This window comes from Astatotilapia calliptera, chromosome 7 (genome assembly GCF_964374335.1).
Source record: "Astatotilapia calliptera chromosome 7, fAstCal68.1, whole genome shotgun sequence".
In the NCBI taxonomy this organism is placed as follows: Eukaryota; Metazoa; Chordata; class Actinopteri; order Cichliformes; family Cichlidae; genus Astatotilapia; species Astatotilapia calliptera.
In genome coordinates this window covers 14,330,426-14,356,004 of record NC_137428.1, presented here as the reverse complement: position 1 = coordinate 14,356,004, position 25,579 = coordinate 14,330,426, and the positions used below count along the sequence as shown (strand labels likewise).

The 25,579-nt window shown below is 39.0% G+C and overlaps 1 protein-coding gene across 8 annotated transcripts; it reads left to right on the top strand.

Annotated features, from left to right (window-relative positions):
- Positions 1-760: 760 nt before the first annotated feature.
- sec31a (SEC31 homolog A, COPII coat complex component) lies at positions 761-25,577 on the top strand. Of its 8 annotated transcripts, none has more exons than XM_026173114.2 (28): positions 761-997; positions 2,111-2,190; positions 4,211-4,334; positions 4,428-4,626; positions 4,727-4,822; positions 5,701-5,841; positions 5,948-6,090; positions 6,504-6,603; positions 6,707-6,868; positions 7,538-7,690; positions 7,789-8,019; positions 8,115-8,189; positions 8,283-8,324; positions 11,309-11,608; positions 12,517-12,631; positions 13,156-13,334; positions 13,417-13,543; positions 13,727-13,872; positions 14,663-14,836; positions 16,173-16,409; positions 17,276-17,377; positions 17,857-17,959; positions 19,084-19,440; positions 21,071-21,126; positions 22,199-22,444; positions 23,304-23,423; positions 23,510-23,581; positions 24,119-25,577. In XM_026173114.2, the coding sequence occupies exons 2-28, from the start codon at positions 2,112-2,114 to the stop codon at positions 24,296-24,298; spliced, it is 4,059 nt and encodes a 1,352-aa protein (XP_026028899.1). In that variant the 5' UTR covers positions 761-997; position 2,111; the 3' UTR covers positions 24,299-25,577. The 8 variants fall into 8 exon arrangements, with proteins under 8 accessions (XP_026028899.1, XP_026028898.1, XP_026028897.1 ...); XM_026173113.2 differs by having other exon boundaries at positions 22,196-22,444; XM_026173112.2 differs by having other exon boundaries at positions 19,084-19,485.
- The last annotated feature ends 2 nt before the right edge of the window (positions 25,578-25,579 follow it).

Sequence of the window (25,579 nt, the reverse complement as noted above, 5' to 3'; positions counted from 1 at the left end):
GGTTCTATAGTTATGATTTTGTCCTACTGCTTTATCGCTATTTGGTGCTAATTTGTTTTAAAAAATTGGATTAATCCCTCCCCAAGATATTTGAACAGTTGTTAAGTAGGTAACTGAACAAGATTTAATGACAATTTGAGTCAAAACAGGCAAAAATATTTTATAAAATGTTATTTTTGGCCTGTGAGACTTCTTTTGTAGACTCAGCAAATCTGGACCTTTTTCTTAATAGTCACTCTGTTAGTAACTAAGTTTCTAAAGATAGAATTTAAAATGTGTTTTATGTTATGTGCAAAAAATTAAATTCCATGTAGTTTTTATGTATAAAGCACCAAAAGATACACCTGTTATTTATTCCTATCGCTTAGGTGCCCTTTTTATGAGTGTCAAGTGGCTTAAACAAACAAAAAGGAATCACTCCTTTCAAAATGGTGCCGTACAAGAACTGAATGTGACTGAAAAAATAAAACCCTAAAAGAACAGCAAGAATGCCGAGAAAACTACAGCTCGAGTCACTGGGAGCAAAATATAAATGAATGAGGGGTGGCTAAAGATTTTTGCATATTACTGTAAATGAAATGCTGAAATACTTTAAATGATATAAAGACCGGTTCGTTACTATTCCTACTCCTTAATAAAGAAACACTTTAAAATGATAAATGCTCACATAAAATAGTTATTACTAATATTTTTAGCGTTTATTATAAAAATCTTAACATTAGCATAAGTTAGCAAACAGGGAGAAGCTCCCCCGGAAGTCGTTCTTCTTCGTGGCAGGAGGAGGCTGTTGCTTAGTGCCACGTTGATGGAGACCAGTGGGGACGTGGAAATCTGTCTCGAGTCCGCAGCCGGGACCCGGTAGCCTCTTCTTCTGTTTCTACAGCTGTAAATCCCTGAGCAGAATCGAAAGGGGAACCTGTACGGGCGGAGACAGTTAGTGTTTGCCTACTCTTTTTTTAATGTGTGCGTTCATGTGAAAAGAAGAGAAGAAGAGAAGGTAAGCTGCTTTAGTGAAGTAATAAGATCTGTGTGCGGGTTTGTGTGAGTGTGTAACTGTTTCTTCTCTCATATGTCCCTGCAGGTAGCTAGCAGGCTTCTAAACACAATATCTCATTGCAGCTGCATTAGTCCAAGCTGAACCATGTCGTAGTAAACATGTACAAGAAGTGACAATAAATTTACGCGCATTTCTCGTATTATTCGAGGCTCATAAACGACACGGCTGTGTGGCTTTTAATTGGTCCACCAGCTGTTAGCTTGCTGCTAGCAAGGACTTTTATTTTGTAATTTTAACCAAACGACTGCAAAACTTCTTTTAAAGCTAAATGTAGCATTTCTGATGTCCTTTCCCGACACAGCCCCGAGCTACACAAAGCGTGTGATAATTAGTGCCAGTCAGAGCAGGCCTTTGTTACTCTGTAACTAGTGTATTTATTACAGCAGCAAGATGAATGGGAAAGCGTGTGTAAAACTGTAACTACTTGTTTATTAAGCGGTCCGCTCCCCTCGATGTAAAAGAGACAGATTCACACTTTTGAAAGTCGTTATTAATATGGTATTAAAATTCTTTGATATTGTTAGCACACCTAACGGAAAATAATCCATAGCAGTCCTGCAATAAATGCAACTCCATGAAGATGTTGTGTTGTGGTTGAACTGATAGAAAAGTCAACACATAAAAAGTTATCAATATTGATTTTTGTTTCCACAGCAGATTTCTGCTTACGTATATATTCAGCCTGTCATAAGTGTCTAATGAACACTTAACAGTGTTTACAATGTGGTAAACGATGCTATAACTCAAATAAACAATTCAGTAAGATTCAGCTGGAACCTCTAAAGCTGGAACCTCTAAAGTGATCATACCTTGGGGAAACGCTAAGAAAAAACTGCACATGTTAACCTTTATAAAGCTACCATTAAAAAGCATTGTATTTAGCCACTTCATTTGAAACTGATCGTTTAAGCTCTTTTTTATTGTCATAGAAACGAAACTACATGAAAGGATTCAATATCTGGTTATTCTGAACGCTAAAGTGAGAGAAAAGTGTCATAAATAAATTGTAATAATCACTGCACAGTCGTTCAAACTATGCCCTTATTTCTCAAGGATGAAACTTAAAGTGATCAACCGCACAGCCATCCAGAGCTGGAGTCCTGCACAGCACCACCCCATCTACCTGGCAACAGGTATGAGCATGCAGAGAGCATCAGTACAGGCGTGCATCTGCTGCCGTCTGTCACTTTGACATGAAATTACATCATTTATGTCAGTTACTTCAGCCATTTTCACAGCCTCTTTAAGTGGAAAATGACATGTTTAGTGTTGTATATTTAGGGCTGCAAGCATGTGGGACATTTAATCATGTGAAGACGATGCAGGCTTCAGAATTCTCTATGAAGTTGTCCTTATTATGAAAATAGCAGGAGGCCAGGGCAAATATTTGTAAAAGTGGGTGCTATCAGTGAACTTTTAACCCATATTCACTAAATAAGAATGAATGATAAATCAACTCCGCACCTCTGGAGACAGAGTTGTTATGGTGTGACTGTACAAACTGTAGTTGGTGTTAATGAATAGAGTATTTTATCTGTAATTTACACTTAATGTGATGCTACCACATTTTCTGTTGTCAGGACTGTAAGGCACATGAACTAATACAGTCTCTCACCATCCATTTCCATAGTCTTTAAAATGCTCCGCAGCTCTCGTCAGGTTTTTTTTGAATGTACACCAACAGAAAATGTTCTGTCCCATTTCAGCTGGGTTTTCTTCTGTTTCAATTTTAGCCATCATACTGTTGTTTAATCCCTGTTTTACATATTTGACATGATATAGTAAATGTATTAGATAGTAATTGATCATATGAGCTATTCTTATTAGTAAAATACACTTTTAAAAGAATTTATTTAACTTATTTTTGCAGAAATAGCTGGAAGGTTTTTTTTCCTCAAATAATGAGCAGTACCATGCAGATATGTAATATCACAGTTTAAGAATGGATGGATACTAGAAAGGCAAAATTTGCCAAATAAATGATGCTGCACATCCCCAAGAATCAGTTGTATGAGGGATAAAATGCTCTGGACTGATGATATAAATAGAGCATTTATCTTAACAGCTTGTTTTGTTTCCTTGTTTGCATATTATTTTTCACACTTGATGATGTTTCAGATCATCAAACAGGTTTTAATATTAGATAAAGATAACTCAAGTAAATACAAAATGCAGTTTTTAAATGATACAAAAACATTATCCAAACCTACCTGGCCCTTATCAACTGGGTTATGCAGCAGGACAATTTTCGAAAACATACCACAAAGTCCACTTCTGAAAGTCTGATTCAGATGGCAAGGAATCGGCTTGTTTAGTGACCTTAAGTACACAGTGAGATTAGGAACGCCTCAATCGCTACAAATAAATCAGGTAAAAGCCAGCACGTCTCTGGTAAACCACTTAGTATTAGTGTTACAGTTAGGCTGAATTTTATCTACATGCTGAACAAGCATAGTTTCTGTTACCTTTCACATCTAATTTCTTACATACATTTTGACTTTAGAATCCATTTGTTAGAATATTCCCCTACAGATGAAAATGAACGGTCGAAAAATAAACAAGAAAACAAAAAAATAAAAAACAAGTGAAAAGCTAACTTGCTTACCTAAGCATGGGTTCTCAGAAAGCTATGAGACACAGGAATGGAGATTTCCTCACTACTGCAAAAAACCTTTCTACATAGTATAAGAGTTTGAAAAAACAAGACAACTGCACTTAAAGTTTTGTGAAGATGTTTCATCTCTCATCCAACAGGCTTGTTCAGTTCTGTGCTTTGTGAGTTCATTATTAGGGAAGTAAAAAGAGGAAGAATGCTAAATGATCACAATAACAATCCCCTTCATAAATATTGAGTGATAGTGGATATATTCATCCAGTGGTGCAGCTATTGTTGAAGATCAGAAAGCAGTGACAAATATCCATAACAATTTTTAATAAAAAATGGGACTTAAAGGCTTTATTGTTTTTATTTTTATGTGATATTCTTCTAATTTCAATGTAGGACAAGAAAAAATGCAGATTTTTACAGCAAACCAAAGATTGTAAATTGTTTGGATTATGCGTTGGAAAAATGGCTTAATCTATAAACATAGCTGCATATAGAGTTTCTGTTGCTTTATTAATTGTTGATGTTTGATACCTGTATTCCTGCAGGAACATCAGCTCAGCAGCTGGATGCCTCCTTCAGTACCAATGCCTCCTTGGAGTTTTTTGAGCTGGATTTGGCTGAGCCATCTCTGGATATGAAATCATGTGGCAGCCTCTCCTCCAGTCACAGGTAGAATAAAGAACTCTCCACAGTAATATTACTGATTTTCTATTTTTCGTCCTGCTGTTAATCAGGGCTTCTTCTTCTTCTTCCTCCTCACAGATACCACAAGTTGGCGTGGGGTCCATATGGTATGGACTCCCAGGGTCATCCCTCTGGTGTTCTCATCGCAGGTGGGGAGAATGGCAATGTTATCCTGTACGACACTGCAAAGATAATGAGCGGAGAGAGCGACGCCATCATCGTTGAGAGCGACAAGCATACAGGGCCAGTGAGAGCTCTGGATGTCAACCCTTTCCAAGTATGGTGCTTTTCACCTTGTGCAAAGGATTTCAGCTTGAAGCTGGGTTTAAACTCAAGGCAGTGACTCATTTGGTGTTTTGTGTCCTTTTTTCCTGCAGACAAACCTTGTTGCATCAGGTGGAAATGAGTCTGAAATCTATATCTGGGACATGAATAACTTTGGCTCTCCAATGACACCAGGACCTAAAACACAAGTATGAAGAATTTTAGCCCTTTTAGTCTAGAACTTACTCAGCTTGACTCGGCTCAGCTGAACTTGGTTTTTAGGGTTTTTTGATAGGTGGTAGTATCTCTTACTAAGTGCTTTTTTAGCACCTACTCGGCCGGGGTCTGAAGCGATCTGAATCAGTCCGAAAGTGTAACGTCAACAGATTGCACGCCACTGATTGGCCAGTCAGGGACATCACTCGATGAGTCATAAGAATGACTCCTTCACAACAATCAAAACTGCCATTTTTTAAAACCTTCTAACAAGGGAAATGGCTACACAAAAACCAACACCGTGGTGCTCAGTTGTTTTAGAAAACAACCAAAACTGAGTTGAGCCGAGTAAGTATTAGTGGAAAAGGGCCATTACATAACAACAAAATAAATATCTACTAATGGCATTTTCCATTTTCACCCAGTTGCATTTTTAACCAATGTCGGTCTTCTAATGATCAAATATGACTAAAATGTTTTCCTTTTCAGAACTTTAACTCTTTAAATGTCAGTTTGTTTACAACATGCCATGGTTAATTTTCACTATACTAAATGTGAGGCTGAACATTTTGGGAGAATTACTACAGTTAGTGATAAATCCATAACTAGAATCAGCATTAATTTGGATGCTTTTTTGTTGTAAGGACTACACAGTACCTTTCCACTGTCATTTGTACATTTCGTATACTTAAATGTACCATTTAGTGCTTTTTTGGTATTACTCTGCTATTATATCATCATCTTTCAAATATTTTAAGTGTCAGTTTTATGTTGGGCACAGTTTTTCTCAATTCATGTATCTAATTAACATTTGTATATGACACTAATGAATGAACAGTCCATATGAATGGTTTATGTTTTTCTCTTAAAGCCAATGGAAGACATCAGCTGTGTGGCTTGGAACAAACAGGTCCAACACATCTTGGCCTCAGCCAGCCCGGGGGGTCGAGCTTCAGTGTGGGACCTCCGCAAAAATGACCTCATTATCAAAGTTAGCGACCACAGCAACAGAGTACGTTGTCAGAGAAACCCTCAACATGCTGCATTTTCTCCCAGTCCTTTGGCTCTGTCTACTCAACTTAAACAGTCTAAGATCACTGTTGCGTGTTTCTTTCCAGATGCATTGTTCTGGCTTGGCTTGGAACCCAGAGGTGGCCACTCAGCTGGTCTTGGCTTCGGAGGACGACAGGATGCCCGTCATCCAGATGTGGGACTTACGATTTGCTACCTCTCCTCTCAAGATTCTAGAGCATCACTCAAGGTAAGCACTGATAAATCAGTCTAAATCTAATCTGTTTTATACTTTTTCTTACTGATAACAAGTCTCCCTAAAGACCAAAGCAGACTAAATGTATCTTTATAACAAGCTTTATCTGCGTATCCAGAGCCCGATATATCATATTCCTTTGATCCATAAGCTAATATAATTCTAAGATATAGCAAACACTTGAGCCCACTTACTCTTTCTTGCTGCTGGAATACTCAATGTAGCATCATTGTTAAACTGCTGCCGACTAGTCCATAAAATACAGTTTCCTCCTGTCTGAGCTATGTTTGCGAAAACCTGCAGTGCTCAGCTGTACCATTAGAACCATTAGACCTTTAAATAGTGTTGATAATGTGGAATAAAAGATTGTAACTGTGCTCTTTTTCATCTGACGGTTCATTTGACAGGGGTATCCTGGCCATTGCCTGGAGCTTAGCAGATCCTGAGCTGCTTCTGAGCTGTGGGAAGGATAGCAGGATTTTGTGCTGGAATCCAAACACAGCAGAGGTGAAAATTCTGTGTGTGTGTGTGTGTGTGTATGTTTGTGAACTGACAGTTATCATTTCATGATTGCCACTGAGGTTGGAAAGTCATTTTCTTGAATCCTCAGGTTCTGTACGAGTTGCCCACCAGCAGCCAGTGGTGTTTTGACATCCAGTGGTGTCCCAGAAACCCCGCTGTGTTGTCAGCCGCGGGCTTCGACGGACACATCGACATCTACTCCATCATGGGAGGGAGCAGCCAGGCACAGAGCCAGAGGCACGCTGACCAGGTAAGATTAAGTCTCCTGAAATAAAAGTATTGTTTGGGTTTTTTTTGGCATTTCGCCTTTATTGGATAGCAGTAGTGAAGATATCTCCAAAAGTTGATTCTGTTCATCTGGACGCAGCGTTTTCAGTGGGAGAAACGTTTCGTCACTCATCCAAGTGACTTCTTCAGTCTCAGCTGACTGCAGGTTTCCCCAATCTTATAAACAGTACATTTGCATAATGACTGAAACCAGCCCACTGAAAGGACAGTGGGCTGGGAGTGAATAGTGAAGATAGACAGGGAAGCAAGCGGAGAGGGAGGGAGAGTGGGGAAGACACGCAGCAAAAGGCTGCAAGTCAGACTCAAAAGCTCCCAGACTGAGCTAAACCGACGACTGTTAAAGTATTGTTTTAAAAACAACATTTAAACATTTAAAACAACTATAAGAGTAGCATCATTTATATTAGACTTACAGTTGGGTCCCTGAATATTTGGAAAATGACACAGTTTTTTATAGCAGCTTTGCCTTTGTACACCACCAGGGGGATTTTAAATAGTCCAGAGCAAACTTTCAGTTTAATGTCAGCTTGAAATTAACCACACTTATCCTTTCTCTCTTTTTTCAGAGCTGTGAATTATTTATTTTTGTTCATATTAATTTGTCTACCTCGACTCTGTGTGTTTCCTACAGATTAGCAACTCGTTTGGGAACATGGATCCATTTGGGACAGGGCAAACATTGCCTCCCCTGCAGCTGCCTCAGACTCCAGCTACTCCAGCTGCAGTCAACCCCCTGAAGAAGCCACCCAAGTGGATTCGCCGACCTGTGGGAGCCTCGTTTGCAGTGAGTTCTGTTTCTTTAAGCTTTGATCAAAAGTACGGTGAGACTGCTTTTCTTTTTTTAAGCACACTTGAAATCTTTTTTGATTTGTTTCCTTTTAGTTTGGTGGGAAGCTGATATCTTTGGAGAATACAAAACCAAACCCCCAGCAGCCTCAGCAGCCCACTTCTCACGTTGTGCACATGAGCCAGGTTGTTACAGAAACAGCTTTTCTGAAGCGCTCCGACCAGCTGCAGGCCACTCTGAGTTCAGGTAACTTCGTGGACTTCTGCCAGGAAAAGATCGACGTGGCTGAAAATGAGTTTGAAAAAACTGTTTGGTCTTTCCTTAAGGTATGAGGAAGCATTAAAAAACACAATTTTTAATCAATAATGTTTTTGCTGAAATTTGTGTGGATAATGCTAATGTGGATGTTATGTGTTTTAAGGTTAATTTTGAAAGTGACATCCGTAGCAAGTACCTGGAACTTCTGGGGTACAACAAAGAGGAGCTGGCTTTAAAGGTGCGACATGTTATCTGTTCATCTGCATGTGAAATATGATGCTACGCATGTTTTTCAGTTGAACTTGTGATTAATTTATCCATTTGTTGTCAGATTTCAGCAGCACTAGAGGAGCAGTCTGCCAATCCCCTGAAGGTAAGCTTGTCAAAGCAGCTAATCTTATATTGTGAATTTTAAAGGAGTATCTCAGCATTAAATCTCTTTATGGGGTATCAGCGATAAAGGATGCCACTCTGATGTGTGTCCTTTAAAAGTGAATAAAGATGAATGTGACAGTCAATACTTAGTGTGATCACCTTTATCCTTTAACATAGCCTGAAGTTTGTTAGCAAGCTTTCTTGTCATTTCTTTAACTGCTCTTAGTAGTTTTTTTCTGTTCTTAGTTAAGATGATCCCACACTCCGCCAATAATGTTGAGATCTAGGTTCTAGGAATGCCAAACAACACTGATACTGATAGTGTTTTTCTATCCAGGTTTGCTTTTACTGCACTGGCAGTGTGTTTGGGATCATTGTTATGGTGAAAAATAAAGCTGGTGCAAATCAGATGCTTTCCAGGTGGTATTGCATTGTGAATCAGAATCTGATAGTACTTTTCTGTGTTCATAATTCCATCAGTTTTGACAAAATCCCCAGCACCACTCAGTGAAATGCAGGTCTAAACCATAACATATCCTCCTCCATGTTTTACAAAGGGCTGTAGACACTCTCTCCTAACCTCCTCTGTACAAATTGATAATGATGTGAGCCAAAGATTTTAAATTCAGTTCTTGTGTAATTTGGCATACCTCAGCCTTTTCTCCCTGTTTCCCCGCCTTTCTGATGAAGCTTTGTCAAACAGTAGACGGATTAACTGAAGGGCCAGATGTGTCTCTCGGGACCTGTATCAGGTCTTTGCTGGATTTATTTCTAATTCTTATTAGTTTTTTTAGATCTTCTTCTTTTGTCCTCCACTCTTCAGTTTCCTCAGTCTTTTAAAGGATACACTACACACAACCTGTGTAAAAAATACTGTTTTATTCTTGTCAAACTGTAATATCTTTGACATTTTTCATAGATTTAACTTAAATATGAAATGGGAACAAATGATATGTTTTTGTGATGGGCTGCTAGTAACAAAGTGCATATGCATGTAGACAACACCCTGAATGAAAAGGAAGCAAAAAGTTTTTCTGGTACAAGGACTGATAATGTGTGAAAAAGCAGCCAATGTCCAAAGACATAGAGAAGCCGGGAGAAGTACTTCTCAAGGCCACTCATTGGAGAGCCAATGAGAGACTTTTGCACAGTACTGCATGCACAGGAAAGTAGTGGGAAACACACTAACTAGTCAGCTAGCATCCTCCTTCAGATATTTTTATGTCTGTGCTTTCTGAGCTGTGCTTTCTGAGCAGTCCAGGTTTGAAGTTTTCCTTTAGTGTAAAATTGCTGGAAAAGGACTATTGGCTTGCCACATCAGATTTTCTTATTTAAACAAGCGTCATGGAGAGTTGTAATTTTTAAGTCTCTCCTGAGACTCAGCCTATTCATTTATGTCCTCTGTAATGGACATTTGTTTTTGGTCTATATCTTTTGACTTAAGTCCCAGTGTGCTTGAAATAGGACATCCTGGCCTTTACAATTATATCTCATCTGTTTGCTCCAAATAGGCAGGAAATCACCAAAAAGTTAAACTGAAAGATATTTTTTCCCCTCAATCCTCACAAACAAAAGCAACTCAAAAAAGTCGAACCCTAATCCAACAAGAACTCCTGCTTTTTCAACTTTGGAATGAAACCTTTCCAGGCTTTTCCTAGTAGCAAGAAAGAAATATGGATATCAAAACATTATTGACATGATTCTTGCTCATCTGACATTTCATTCTGTGGGTAAAGCAGCAAAATTATATCTCAATCGGTGAAGTTAATAACAATTTGTAAAAAAATCATTAAACATAATGTTTGCAGTCTAATGATGAATAGTAGCAGTTTTATACTGGAAAATGTATCACTAAACCGCTGTTCAGGTTTCCAGACAAGGACTACACACACAGTGTCACCACTTTCATAGCAGGAAGACTTAGCAGCTCAATAATGTAACATTTCCTTCAGGTTTTGTTGGACTCCAAAAACTGAACTGAAAGACCGTATCCCATCACGCTCACATTTATCAGGTGCACACAAATGCAACACTACATGCAACATTAAACATAATGAAAAGCTGCTACAAGGGTCAGCCTGCCTCTTTAAAAGGATGTAGCTGTTACCTTCTAAAAAACTTCCTATGGTCTTGAAATGTTTGTCTTTCCATTCCAAGACCATTTCTTAAATGAGCAAAGTTTTACATTGATGTAAACTTTTTATTTGCTCCTCACGTGTATTTTCACGACACTGCTATGCTATGCAGTCCATATTTCACCCCACATTGGTCTCCATTCAACTCAGCCTGTTCTGATCTGTTCGCATTTGTTCACTGACAGAAGAATAAAAAAGTCTGACTGATTGCTGCTGGCAGTAATTACAGCTTGTCAAAGCCTCAGTTCACGGCGGAAAAGATGTTTGTCTCTGTCTTATGTTTTGCAATATGGGAAGTGTTGTAAGCAACAAAGTCGTGTTTCAATGCTATAAACTCAACTTCGCTTTTTGACATTACTCAGAGGAAGCTCGACATTTGAAAGTCACAATCACAGCAAAAAAGTGGAAATTCTTGAGTCTGCAGTGCCGCACACTTTAGGAAAGCACTCTGTCACACGCGCTTGTATGCACTGCTCGCTTTCTGTATAAATGTATTGCAGTGTTTATGCATCTGCTTCCACCAGTGACCTCAAATAGGAGCTTTACTCCAGTGCTAAATCTAGTGATTTTGCTTTTGTCTTCATTCTCTGACATATGGAAAATAATATTGGTCTGACTTAGGTTCTGATCCCAGTTTGAAATTCACATTTCCCTAAATGTTGATTTAAATCCACTTTTTTTTTTTTTTTTTTAGCTGAAACCAATTAAATAATATATGCCTGACCTGACTGCCCCAGTAAGCTGAATCCATACTGTTTCTGGTGATGCACACATCCCAGCCTCAGCCTGATGTGGCAGATCATATTATGCAGTTGACTCTGAATCCATCTCCGCCTCTTCTGTTCAGGTGGATGTGCCCGCTCCAGCCACGCTGCAGCCATTAGCAGACCTCAGCTTCATGCCGCCTGCTGACACTCCAGAGGCAGCATTTGACATGATTGCTGCTGTAAACCTTCAGCCTGCAGCCATGCTTGATCTCAATTCCACTCCTGAAGCAGAGGATGAGGATACAGCAGCACCAGCGGCAGATCCAGAAGATGCTCTTCGCAGTGAGCCATATGCAAATTTGGATCAGGTTCTCCCAGAGTTGGAGGTGGATGAGAATGAGAATGAGGAGGAAGAGGAGGAAGAGATCCCCTTAGATCAGGTACACCTTTGTTTCCCCATTAAAAAGAGCTGAGCAGCAAAGTTACAGGAGTGCAAATTTTTTAGCTGTTTTCAGTAATGAACTTCAGATAATTTGAGGAGAATCAATACAGCATTATTTCCACAGCTGTCCATGAATTAGTAATAAAATGTGATTAAGATAATACATTGTTTAAATTTATAATAGAGAAAACTCAATGAACAAAAAATACTCCAAAATCATTTTGGCTGTAATGTGGAGCTGTCACCAAATATTAAAACAACCTATTGGAAACTGATTGAACACTACGGAAAGCTGAAAACACCTGTCTGGGTGTGCATATTTTTTTTATAATTAATGAACCATGTAATCTGATTACTAACACTGTTTGACTCTTCATGCAGGAATAGATGGATTCTGAGTTGGTTTTAGGCATGCTCAAGGGGTTAGTCCAAACTGAAATATCTCAGAAAAAACTATGAATTGTTATAAAGTTTGGTACGTATACCCTTGTTGCTATGGCAACATTTACTTGATTGAAATAGCAAAAATTTGGCACAGGTATCCACTGTGCCAGGAAGGTGGAGGGCTCACTAAAGTTATCATGAGGCTGGCAGTTGTTGTTTTAAATGAAATATCTCAGCATCTTTGGGGTGGCCTGTCATGAAGTTGTTGATCCCATGACTTTGCATAATCTTACATTTCTGAAATTTACAAAACTAAGGACATTTCAGTGAGTCTCAGCTGCACTTTATAATGCTAGTGAGCAAGTGTTGGCATGGTAACCTGCTAAATTATGATTATGAAACTGTACTGTTACTAAGTTTAGCCTCAGGGCCTTTCATTATGTTAGAAAATCTTTAGTATCCTGGAACACTTGAAGGCTGGAGAAAAGATTGAAGCATCATTACATGTTTCTGTTGTTATAGGAGATGACAGCATCAGTTGATGAGGAGCCCATTCCTGCTGAGACATTAGCCCCTATTGAGGTCCGAGCTCCAGCTCCAACACCAGCAGGAGGGGTCAATCTCAGCATTAGTCAAGGTAACAGCACTATCAGTGTTTCAACGCATTAACTCAGTAATTTGTTGTTTGCCCTGGGATTTTAACCATCATCAAATTGTAACGGGTATGGATATGTGGCAGGATAAATCCAAAGGTGTGTATAGCAAGGCACCAGAGAGTTGAAAAAGAAATCCACTAGGAGGTGGATTTAAGTGGAAACTTATACTCTTCTGACTCATTATTGCTAGTATTTTCTTCAGTATTAAATGAATCTAGTTAGAGATGTCTGAACTTTTAACAGCTAAGTCTGCTGCTTTTGAGGATTTACTTTTCTTTCAGTAGAGGAAGAAAAAGCAGCTCTTTATAAAAGAAAAGCTCAGACATACATTTAAAGCAGACAGCTGTTATATGATTATAAATTGGTTGAAGGTCTCACACCAGTAAAGACAGAAGCCATTCGAGGAGGGCTTTGTTTGTTGGACATGAAGATGTCACACTTATGAAGCTCACACCTGCCACTGGGTTTTTTCCTAAACATAATGGGGTTTTTTATTTCTTGCCAGATGTGGATGGGCTCATCACACAAGCTCTGCTGACTGGAGACTTTGAGGGAGCTGTGGAGCTTTGTCTCCATGACAACCGATTGGCGGACAGCATCATATTGGCCATTGCTGGAGGGCCAGAACTTTTAGAAAAAACCCAGAAGAAGTATTTTACAAAATCACACAGCAAGATAACCAAGGTGACAACTGGGGGAAACTTCCTTGAGTGTTTTTTGATTAAGAACGTGTTACTGGTGTTGTAATTGTGTATTTGTCCTGCAGCTGATCAATGCAGTGGTAATGAAAGACTGGCACGACATCCTGAAGACGTGTGACCTTCAGAACTGGAAGGAGGCTCTGGCAGCCGTCATGACCTACGCTCAGCCTGAGGAGTTCTCTTCCCTCTGCGGTTAGTTCACATGTATTTTGTTGTTGGATATCAGGGGGTCGATCACCTTTTTTAAGGTGAAGACTTACTGTTTGAATTTAGTATTTAGATTTTCTTCTCTATCCAGGCATTTTGTAAATTCTATATAAATAAATCTATTTTCTTTACTTACATTCAGTCCATCCTGATTTTCAATTTTTTAAGACCTTCTCGGGGACAGACTGGAGGCATCAGAAGATGCTAACCTACAATCCCAAGCCTGTTTGTGCTACATCTGTGCTGGCAATGTGGAGAAACTTGTCTCTTGCTGGACCAGAGTGCAGAACGGACACTTTCCTCTCTCACTGCAGGTATAGAAGCTCTGCTGCTCATGTTTTGTTTTTTAAATGTGTAGTGGCACATGTTTAGCTGCTTTGTAGGTGGCAGAAACAAGCTTATTAATGCTTTTCCTTTGATTGAACAAATTTGTCTTTTATCTTTCAGTTTTGTTTCTTCCAGGAATATGTCTGGCTTTTTAGCTGCTAAACACTCCTCTATGTTCACTAGCTCTCTCCAGCTGTGTCTTTCTACTCTTTGTTGATTAGCAGGAATTAAACAGTGGCTTATTAGAGCTTTTACAGTGGGAATGAACCAAAACAATCCTATTTTGAGCTTAGGACAGTCACTACCTTTCATTTCGTCATTTTGCGTTATATTATGAACAAAAATATTAATTTTACTTTAAATCTGTGTTAACCAATATTTTTTGTATTAGTAATGGCTCAAGTGATAAGTCATTGCAAAGAAATTCTGAGGAAAATCTTCACCTAACCCTGCAGTGTCCCTGCATTTCCATTCCAGGACAAAACTATATGCTACCATTCCAGCACCAAAGAGCACACAGACACAAGTAGCAACTGGCTGGTGAAGACTGTGAAGTGTTTAGCAGCTAAAGAGACAGTTTTCTGGAGACAAAAATAGAAAGCACGTCCTAAACATGAAGCCAAATTAAAGTAGATAAAGTTGCTGGTTAAGTAAACAGGGAGCTTGTGGATTATGAACTGTTTATAGTTGGCAATAAGCCAATATTTCTCGAAGTGACCATTGACATATTTAATTAATGACGTTGTCGTGCTCATATATTGTGCCTCTGTGCCTCAGGACCTGGTGGAGAAAGTGGTGGTGCTGCGGCGTGCAGTAGAGCAGACCCAGCGCTCTGGCCCCGCTGCTATCGGCATCCTGCTAGCTGAGAAGATGAGCCAGTATGCCAACCTGCTGGCCTCCCAGGGCAGTTTGGCCACTGCCATCACCTATCTGCCTGACAACAGCAACCAGGTATGTACACAGCTGCTGTTTGTTGCACCTGCTCTCTGAAAAGTGTGTGTGTGTGTGTTTTTAATATTTTAATATTTGGGAGTATTTGTCCTTAATGAGATATAAATTTCCATGAATACACTCGGCCTAATCATCCCTGCTGTTTTTCATTGTTACTGGTTATAAGTTTGTTTTCATGACCATGAACAGAGTCTATGGTATTAATTAAAAGCATCAGTTTAAACGAAGCATCACTGAACTGGACTGCTCCACCATTTTAGTGCTGTTCTTACTTAGGATTACATGTCTGTCTGTGCAGTGCACCTGTACAGGTTGAAATGCTGCTTGCTCACCAAGCTTGTTAGTGTTGCTGTTAACAGGACTCTAACAGTTTTACATTAATAAAGTTCTTCTCCATGCAAACATCCAGACATTTAAATGACAGTAAATGACCTTTTTCACGTTCAACAATAGAAATTTAGATTTTTATATAGTCAGTTTATATATTTTTTTTGTCAGTTCTTATATTAAGACATCTGAGGGATTCAATGTGTTGTTAAACCTCTTTACATTGACAGGTTTGGTTCATTTAAGGTTAAAGGGGGCTCTATGAGACCCACAATGTGAAATGAGTTTGACATCACAGGTTTGGACCATCAGACCCCAGACAGACATGGTCAAATAGAGGGACTTAAGCGAAAAACCTTACTAAGCTCATTTCTTTTTTACTTAAATAACAAATGGAGTTATTTAATTTGTCTGTGTGCAAAGCAATAAAAATGTATAATGTTTTTCAGTCTGTTTAGTTTCATAATTCTTAATCTAACCGCATGGGGCGATCGTGGCTCAAGAGTTGGGAGTTCGCCTTGTAATCGGAAGGTTGCCGGTTCGAGCCCCAGCTTGGACAGTCTCGGTCGTTGTGTCCTTGGATGAGACACTTCACCTGTTGCCTACTGGTGGTGGTCAGAGGGCCCAGGGTGGCTGTGGCTACAACGTAGCTTGCCATCACCAGTGTGTGAATGGGTGAATGACTGGATATGTAAAGCGCTTTGGGGTCCTTAGGGACTAGTAAAGCGCTATATAAATACAGGCCATCTTATTTTTTTTTCTTAAATAATAACAGAGGTACCAAACATACAAACAGTAAAAACCATTTTATTCCAGTATTTTTTTGATGGCATGCACACTTTTTATTGTGCTCAGTTATTGGAAACTACAGAAGGAAAAAAAAATGAAGTGATCAGTTGAGAAGTATTGCTGTTACTGGTGTTTTTTGAAATCATTTATCATTTAATATGCAATGTAGCTTTCCTGATCAAGAATGACAGGCTCTAACCAGGTCTTTTGCTCCATTCAGGTTGCCATTCAGCAGCTTCGTGACCGTCTCACTCGGGCTCTTGGGCAGCAGGGGTCGGCTCCTGGAGCTTCAGTGCAAACCCAGAGAGCTCCATCTCAGCTGCCTGCCCCTCGGGCTCAGCTTCGGCATCCTTACACCCAGGTCCATCCCACCATGGTGCCTCAGCCCACCCCAGCAGCACCAGTCCCCATGCCTACATCCGCCTCCGCCCCAGCACAGCCACAGTATTACCAGCCAGTATGTTCCGCAGAGCTGCCACTACATCTCATAACAGTGTTTACACACAGATCTGATTTTCTTGGTTCTTATCTCTCTATCATTTACTCTGATTTGCATTTGTTATGATTTTATTGACAAATTTTTTATACAAATGTATAAACTACCCAAGAATAAGATTCTGAAATCCAGCATAAACATACACAGTCTTAACTACACTGTAATAAAAAATTGGATTTAAAAAAGAGATACTGCAAGTAAGTGATCGCCACATTTTCCCACATTAATGAAAACAGATGTATAACCATTTTCATACAATATAATACAATTTCATAGAATATAGTTAACATAGTTTCTTTTCTTGGGAGTTTTGTTTATTCAACAATGTCTGTCTTTAAATCTAGGAAATGAGAAGATCTCTCTCTCTTAGCCTTAATTTACAATTCCAGTTCATGTGTGTGGATTAATCTGTTCTTTGATGTGTTCATGTTGAATCTTGCTTTAAGTTTATATCAGACCTGAGGGCAGACTGGTCTATTTCCTGTTCTTCCTCTAAATTTGACATCTCCACACTTACTAACTACCTGACAAAGTGCTCATTTTAATTTCCTGATGTGTTGTAGTCATTTCATCATTTGCCAGTCCATTCTTGCCAGGGTTTAAATGACAAGCTGTGGGTACTTTTATCAGCATCTGGGCAATTTTGTTACTGTGTCTAAACTTTCTTTCAGGATGTTGTGTTCTTGTAATTTGAACCTTGGCTCGTATAAAGTCCTCTCTTATGTCCACCCGTCCAATGTTTGTGCATTGTGGCGTTGTTTGGTGTGTGCTCCCCTCCCATGCTGCGGCCATCATTGGTATGTGCCGTGTGTTTCTGTGTGCTTCAGATGAGGGCAGCCTCCACTGTCACCTCCTGGAGTAACCAAACTCCCACAGCCCTCCCCAATGTCCCTCCTCCTCTTCAAGTAGGCAGCGCCTCTGACCAGAAGGTATACTGAGCATTACCGCCCATTCAACCTTGACACACACTTCCTTTTGCAATTTAAAAAGCTTCACTGAGCAGGCCAAAGGTCCACATCCCAAACCTTCCCATGGCTTCCAACCCTCATTGCTAGCTACCATCACTGAACTTCCTGTTAGTACTTCCGTGGCTACAGTGCATTCAAAAGCTTCATTCAATCTGTTTCTGCTGCCGCCTCATAATTAATGTGAATCACTGCATGATTTATAGCTTACTCTTCATGGTTTAAAACAAAATGCATGCCCTTCTGCACAAATTAAGCTTCACTGAAGTGCGGTTATTGCATCACTTTTATCTGTGAAAGTTCTTTTAACATAAGACTATTCTGCCCTCTAGCAAAACTAAGCTTTATTATAATCACTACATAACTTGCTTTTGTAGAGCACAGTGTTGATTCTCAGTGGACAGAGGAGGAAGAGTTCAGATTTGTTGTCCCTGCTTTTTCAGGTGGAGCCTTCAAACCCGATGTACGGCATTCCAGCCTCAGGCACGGCTGCAGCTCCTCCAGTCTCCTCCCCTCCTGCCTACATGTATTCTCATCAGTACCAGCGTAAGTGTTTTCACTTCCAGAACTTAGCTGTCTATCATGAGGGGCATTGGCTTACGAAAAAAATAGATTTCATTTTAGTAGAACAACCTTGTCTTGCACATTAGGCCCAAATTTATCAATATGTATATATATTTTTTTTTCTGTATTACTACATTAATACACACACATACCCTTGACAATACAATGCACAGTTTGTGCTTCATTTGGTGGTTTCAGTAAGAAACAGTTTACCAGCTTGCACATTTCAAACACATTTGATACAGTTTTATTCAAGTTTTTTTTTTTTTTTACCTAACAAACAGGAATATTCCTACAATATGATCCAGTTAGATGATCATGGGCTACGAAATTATATTTGTTGATAAAAGTTCATCAAATGGGCTCAATGTAATACCCGTTTTCAACTACAGATACTAGAAATCTAATTACTATTTATCTTTATAAGCCCCGAGTCATCTATCTGCAGTTCCGGCCTGCAGTGTAATCATCAGTGTACAGACAGTTATCTCTGGGTTACTGAAACCATGAGGAAAACTTCAAAACGTGATGATTATATAAAAGTTGCTTTTATTGTCTCCTTTCTGTGATTTCTGGCTACAGAAGCTATTATTCATTGATGATGCACACTGAGCTAATTTCATTGAACCAAATCAGACCAACATAATGAACACACAAGTTTGAGCTGTGCAGGTTTGATCATTTTTGGCATATTTTAAAGCTGCACTTACAAGAAAAAAAAACTGGTGTTGAAGCACTGTACTTGTGAACGAGGTTAGGTGGAGCATGCGCTCCTCCTTCAGGCTGCAGTGATGTATGGGGAAATGAATCAACAGTATCTAAATGTTGTATAAAGGAGACAGGATTCCACCAGTTAATCTATTTGTGTATTCTTTGAAACACTAACAAGTATTTTGCTGTTTAACGCTAATGTCGGATCTCTTCTGTGCTGTCATACTTAATCTTAGTTACTAACAGGAAGTGAGAATGTTCAGTTTGTATATCTCTTTGTCAAAACATTGAGTACTTCAGCATGCTCTGCACTGTAACCATCCTGTTGCATGGTGCACTTGGTTTAACATGCAACAGTTTTTTCACTAACAGAACATCCTCTGTGTGACTCCCAGCTTACCCCCAGGTCAACCAGTACCAGCATGGAGCTGGTGGCATGCCTCTCTTTCAGCCTCTTCAGTACTCCTCTGTTCCTCCTCATCCACCTCCTTCAGTAGAGCCATCCTCCCCTCCTCAGCCCCCTGGCTTTCTTTCTGAGTACACACAGCCCGTCCAGTCTCAGCCAATATCTTCAGTCTATCCTGGACAGCCTCCCATCAACCAGTGCCTGTCCTCCTCTCCTCCTTCCCAGCCTCTTTTCTTTCCTAGCTCTTCTTCCTACTCCACTCCTCCGTCCTCTGGAGTTTCTTTCCAGCATGGCGGGCCAGGATCTCCTGTGTCGTACATGCCTCCTCCACCGAGTGGAGTCTCAGGTACAAAGATAGACAACAAGCTGATCCCCGCCTCTCAGAGAACAGGTCTGCATGCCTCTAATCACCCTCACTGTCACTGTGTTCCTTACAAATTCTCTCAGCCTTTAAAACTAGTAGGATTCCAGTTTCCTTTGTTTACCTACACTAACAGTTAATATCATATCTAGTTACTAAATGAATTCATTTCATTAGTGTTAACCTGCAGTGCAGGTTATTACATCTTACCTGCTATAATGTGAATAATAACAGACTTTTTCTGGTCACTATTAAATTAAATCTTAATTATCAAAGCAATTTGCATTTAAATGGTGCACTGGTTATACAATAGTAAATATGTTTTCTGTTACTGTTTACAAAAAGGGAACATATTGGGTGTCTGAAGGTCATTTCTCACAATAAAAGCACTCAGAATGTATTATCCACATAGACAGTAACTTTAAACCCTAAATGGCAGATGTTTATGTTGTAAATGTAAATCTTACAATACTTACATGTCCCATACAATTATGGGTAGGTTTCATATTTAGCAATGATTTTCAATTTGCTTCTATTTACCTGTGTCATCTTAGTATATATGGCAGGAAGGTATGCACAAAAATCAATTAAATAGTACTACAATGGAAATTGAATATGCTTTCTGCATTAAGCTAATATTACACCTATACTTATTCCGGTGACATAGCACAACCAGATGATATTTTATTCAGACAGCAGTTCAAGTGTGAATCAATAGTGTCCTGCTCTAAAAGACTGCAAAAAGCAACAATGTCACAGGTTTTCAGCAAGACAGTGATAATCGAGACTGTCCTTTTCTGATTTGTTGGGAGAATTCACCAACTATGAACACGTAAACAAACCAGACTACTTTTTTTCCCCATAGATAATAGTAATCATACAGTTTAAACTGTGTAAAAATCAGTGTTGTCCTATGGCTGAAAACATTTCCAACTGAAGCTGAGAGAAATGCTAAATGCTCAGATGACAGAGTTGTTATGGACACAGCCAGGTAATCATACTTTTTACAGTTTGCATGGCTCCACAGAGTATGAGAAAATCACGGGTATAATTGTGACCTGCGTACAATCACACGTGTAATAAAATCCATCTATTCTGGAAGAAATTTGCACAACATTTTTTTTGATACGATGCAATCATCTTTAACATTCACAATAATTAATGAAAACCACAGTGAATACTCACTCTTTTAAACATAACAGAATCTAATGATTATACAAATCAAAGTTTGGTTAACAGTGTGTTTTTGCACCTGTTTAGCATTTATAAGCAGTTTAATTCATGGTATGTAACACAAAATAATGTCACTTTTAAATGATAAAAGTTAAATTTTATTGAACAATGTCATAATAGGTGGCAGCTGTTTAAACATTTAAGGAATGGCACCGTAAAGCAGTGATAAGTGATTGTTTTCATTGCTGAAAAAAAGAATTAATGATAAATGCTGCGCATTAATAAAGAACTAAAAAAATGTTTATAGCTCCTTAGAGATATATCATAGTCTGTTATCAATAACCAATTAATGTGGTTATATTTTTTAAACTTCTTATAAATGCTAATAGGGGGACTTGTAATAAAAATTCAAAACATGAGACAGATTTGTTTTCCATTATAGGGCCTCAGAACGGCTGGAATGATCCTCCAGCCCTGACCCGAGCCCCTAAAAAGAAGGTAGGTTTCATTAATCAGAGTTTGAGTGACACATTTTAGAATTAAGACACATTTATATTACTCTGTTGCTGCTGTTCGACAGGCAGTTTGAGGAGGTAAATTGATTTATTTGTAGTTATTGAAATTGTTGGATGAGAAATGCCGTTTTGTGGTCTGTTTATACCTGATTCTGCCTAAATAATGTGAACATTTTGCCTGTCGTTGTTCCTCTGGACAAAGGTACCATTATCTGAAATATAGAGTGAAAATTGAAAAAACGCAATGCAAGCTGAAAACTGAGGCAGTTTTAGTTTTTATGGTAATATGAAACATTTTGAGGTAACTCAAGTTATGTATATATATGTGTGTGTGTGTGTGTGTGTGTGTGTGTGTGTGTGTGTGTGTGTGTGTGTGTGTGTGTATATATGTTTTAACACATAAAAGATCTTTGACAATTAGCTATTTTGAAGTATGTGCTATCATTGTATTGTTTGGCTCTATATTTTCTGTTAATACATAATAAGATTCATTATTTATTTTACCTATGACGACTGGCCTTGTATGGAGAATTATTGTTATGACAACAGACCCAGTACTGAAGTAAAGTCAGTAACAGAAAAGGAGTCTTTGTCAAAGAAATCAATTGAATGAAGCCAACACATTTCAAAAGAGGCAACTTTTCCTTTGAACTCCCTCTTTTCTGGCTTATGCCAAGCTTCTTTAGAGTTCATTATGGATAATAGTACAAACTGATGTTTTGGTGTGCTGAATTTGCTTTGTCCAAAACAAAATAAGACAGGCAGAGTTTTTATATCATTTAGGCAGCATTAGCTGCTGATGAACAAGCTCACACGTGCTGATCTGTATTTGCATTTACACAAGTAGAACAGTGAAAGTATGAAAATATGTCCGATGCTGTCAGTTCTAATTATAAAACTGCAACAACTGCAAAATAATTATACTTTAAACATGGCGTGGGTACAACATTTGGCTAGCTAACTACTAGAACAGTTTACATCTATGTCTGTGTTTAAGTTACAGACAGACAGCCATGACAGAGTTTAAACAAACTGTGCTTACTTCTATTCAGCAGGTTCCACAGAGCTACAACCCTCCTATCCCCATCACTGCTCCCATAATGACCCCGCTGGGCACTGACCCTCAGGCACAGCCAATGTCCTCTGGGGCTCCTTCGGCCATGATGCAGGGCCAACCCGGTGTCCAGGTCCCCTACTCAGGCATGCAGCAGCAGCAGCTCTCCCCTCCACCTATGAACCCTGCAATGCCAAAGACCAGCATGGAGGGTGCACCAGGAGCACCCACTGGAGATGTGATCCAAGTAAATAACTCTCAGGTTTAACTAAATGTTAAACCATAGATTGTATATGATATACTGCAGATGGTTGTCTGGAGGAAATGATATATCTGTGTGTTTGTTTTTAATTGTCTAGCACTGCTGCTTCTTACCAGATTTTCATTGCCCCAATAGACATACCTTAGAATCAACTGTATTACATTATACATGCCCCAAAATGTATTTTGTAACGTATTCCGTTACGTTACTCAATGAGAGTAACGTATTCTGAATACTTTGGATTACTTAATATATTATCATGCTTTTTACAACTACATGAATGTACTATTGTTGTGTGAATTATTACTTTTACTGAAGGTTACTCGCCATACCAATAGCAACTAGATTTTTAAATCTTAATATAAAATGAGTAACAGTAGGGTGGACATTAGGTAAGGCTGCACTTTTTTCAGCGATCTTCCGCGCGTATATAAGACAGGTAAAGGGACCTCTGGCTAATACGTCGGGCTCCGTGTCGGGCTCGTAGCCGAAAACTAGCTTTACTTTCTTGTCTGGGTCAACTTTCTATACATATATTATATATTTACATGCTTCTATCTCCCGTTTCTGGTGGGTGACATCTCTTACTTTTCGACTCTTTTTCTCCCTCCTCGCGCTCACAGACACATAACGGGTATGGCAGTCCATTCTCCCTGCAGCATGGACTACACTGCCCATGAGGCTACATTCTTTAGGGCGATGCCTGTAACACTCTGCCTGTTGCCTTCATATTAAATCATTTTTGTGAATAAGTTTTTGAAATTTATTCTTTTAATGATGAATGATTCACATTTTTATATTTTTGGTAAATACTAGTTGACACGCCTCTTACTTTACCCTTCAGCCTCTGCAGTCCATCCCTGCTGAGAAGATCATGAAGAAACCCATACCTGACGAGCACCTCGTCCTAAAGACTACATTCGAGGGGCTGATCCAGAAATGCTTGGCTGTAGCTACTGACCCTGTGAGTCTATGTAATGAAATTAACAGTGCAGTTCAACAAAGTGAGCCCTTAGATGAGTAACTGAGTGTTCTTTGATCTTTTCACAGCAAACTAAGAGGAAGCTTGATGACGCGAACAAACGTTTGGAGGCACTCTATGACAAACTCAGAGAGCAGACAGTGAGTATCCAGCACACCACTGCAGAGGTCAACAGTGAATCTTGCCTTTAACAAGAGTGTGAAATGGTTGTTTGATCTGTAAAATGTAAAGAAAATAGTGAAAAATTTCTCACAGCCTAAAATCATTTTCTGTATTTAAATTTAGTCATCATAAGGTTAGTGTGATACTCCATGCACACATCTGCAAGTGCCTTGATATGCTGTGAATTTACAATGTGCACATTGTCTCTAAGCAGACTAGAAAGATAATGAGAACCACTTAGTGGTGAAAGTAAATTCTGATGTTTTGCCCAATAGTCAAAACATGAAGAAATTTGACCTCCGGAGTTTAAACAACTCAGCAGATTTTCACATGAGAAGCTCCTTCTAAAAAGAGGTGTTTCATGTATAAAGAAATAAACATATTATAAAATGTAGTCTCAGTCAAAAATTCATGCCATCAACTGCCTTATAATGACTGTTTCCCAATTGGTGTTTTGCATTGATTTGCTACAGTTGGCCATTCTACTGACGTAACTCTGCTGTTCCTCTGTGCAGCTCTCCCCTGCCATTGTAGGAGGACTGCACAACATAGCCAGGAGCATAGAGTCCCGATCCTACACAGAGGGCCTCAACATCCACACCCACATAGTGAGCAACAGCAACTTCAGCGAGACTTCAGCGTTCATGCCTGTACTCAAGGTGGTGCTGACGCAAGCCAACAAACTCGGTATCTGATGAGGCTGAAAGTGCCAGCAGCTCATTTGAGTGCTGGACCACAGGTGGAGAGAGGCCGGACATGGGTCGATCTGAGTATTAAAAAAATAGTTTAACGGGAAGCTTGTTCAATGCAAGCAATGAAGAATTATGTATGAAAATACTGTTAAATTCTTCTTTGTGCCATTCACGTTTCTCAAACAGAAGCCATGCTGTCAGTTGCACTCAGTGGTGAAAGTAAATTCTGAGCCAGTTAAGGGGCTACCTATCGACTGGCTGACAAGCAGACACTAAGCATTTATTTTTAAATCAGTCAACAATTAATACACAAATGTGAAAGATATGAATCAGGAATAAAAAGTGGATAAAGCAAAATAAAGATAATGAATTTTAAGGGCATTCCTGTCTGTTGATAATCAGCGAATCGTGGCAGACTCCTGATGCATGCTGTTGGCTCAAAATTTATGCAGCTGTATCGGCCTGTTCATCTTTAAAGTCTTTGAACTTTTGTGCACTACACTAATGCATATATACCTTTAATTCATAAATATATCTAAATTTTTCTCAAAACTACAAAGTAACACTTTAGTTGTACATACAAATGCATCATTACTTGCATGCATTTTGCAGTTGACCTGCAAATAAGATTGCAGATATAATCACTCATTTTACCAGATAGAACATGAATTTGTTAAAAACATGGCATTATAGTGACAGTTAGGGTTAAAGCAATACTACGTGCCACATGTATTTGGAGTAAAATCAGTGCGTATCAAATGCCAGTTATTTTTAATGCATCTACTATGACTTTTGTTTAAACTTTAAACCCTTTTTTCTGCTTTCACTGACTCACTTTCACCACGAGTGTTACTACATACAACACATTGGACCAAGATACAGTAAGTGTGTGGGATATTTCAGTGCAGAGCAGTGTAATCCCAGGTGTTGAGGACATTGATGTTTTACTTCTTTTGTTTGTTTGTTTTTCAGTGTAATAATAAAGCTCAGCAGAGTGCAATGGACCTTTCAAAAACAGGCTGTGCTTTTATTGAGTTTTTAAGTATGCATGCGTAAACAAATGCTAGCAATCGCCTTCCCTGACATTGGAATTAATTATCTGCTAATTAATCAGACCTCAAACGAAACTGGAAGGAGACTTGTACTTGATTTTCATTCCAATTTTGATGAGGGCTGAAGTCTGAGTGGTCAAGCTCACGTTTATGTTGTTGATAAAACGAAAACAAGTCTTTGTTTTTGATTGACGACATGCAATATTTTCAATAAATAGTATTTATTTACAGT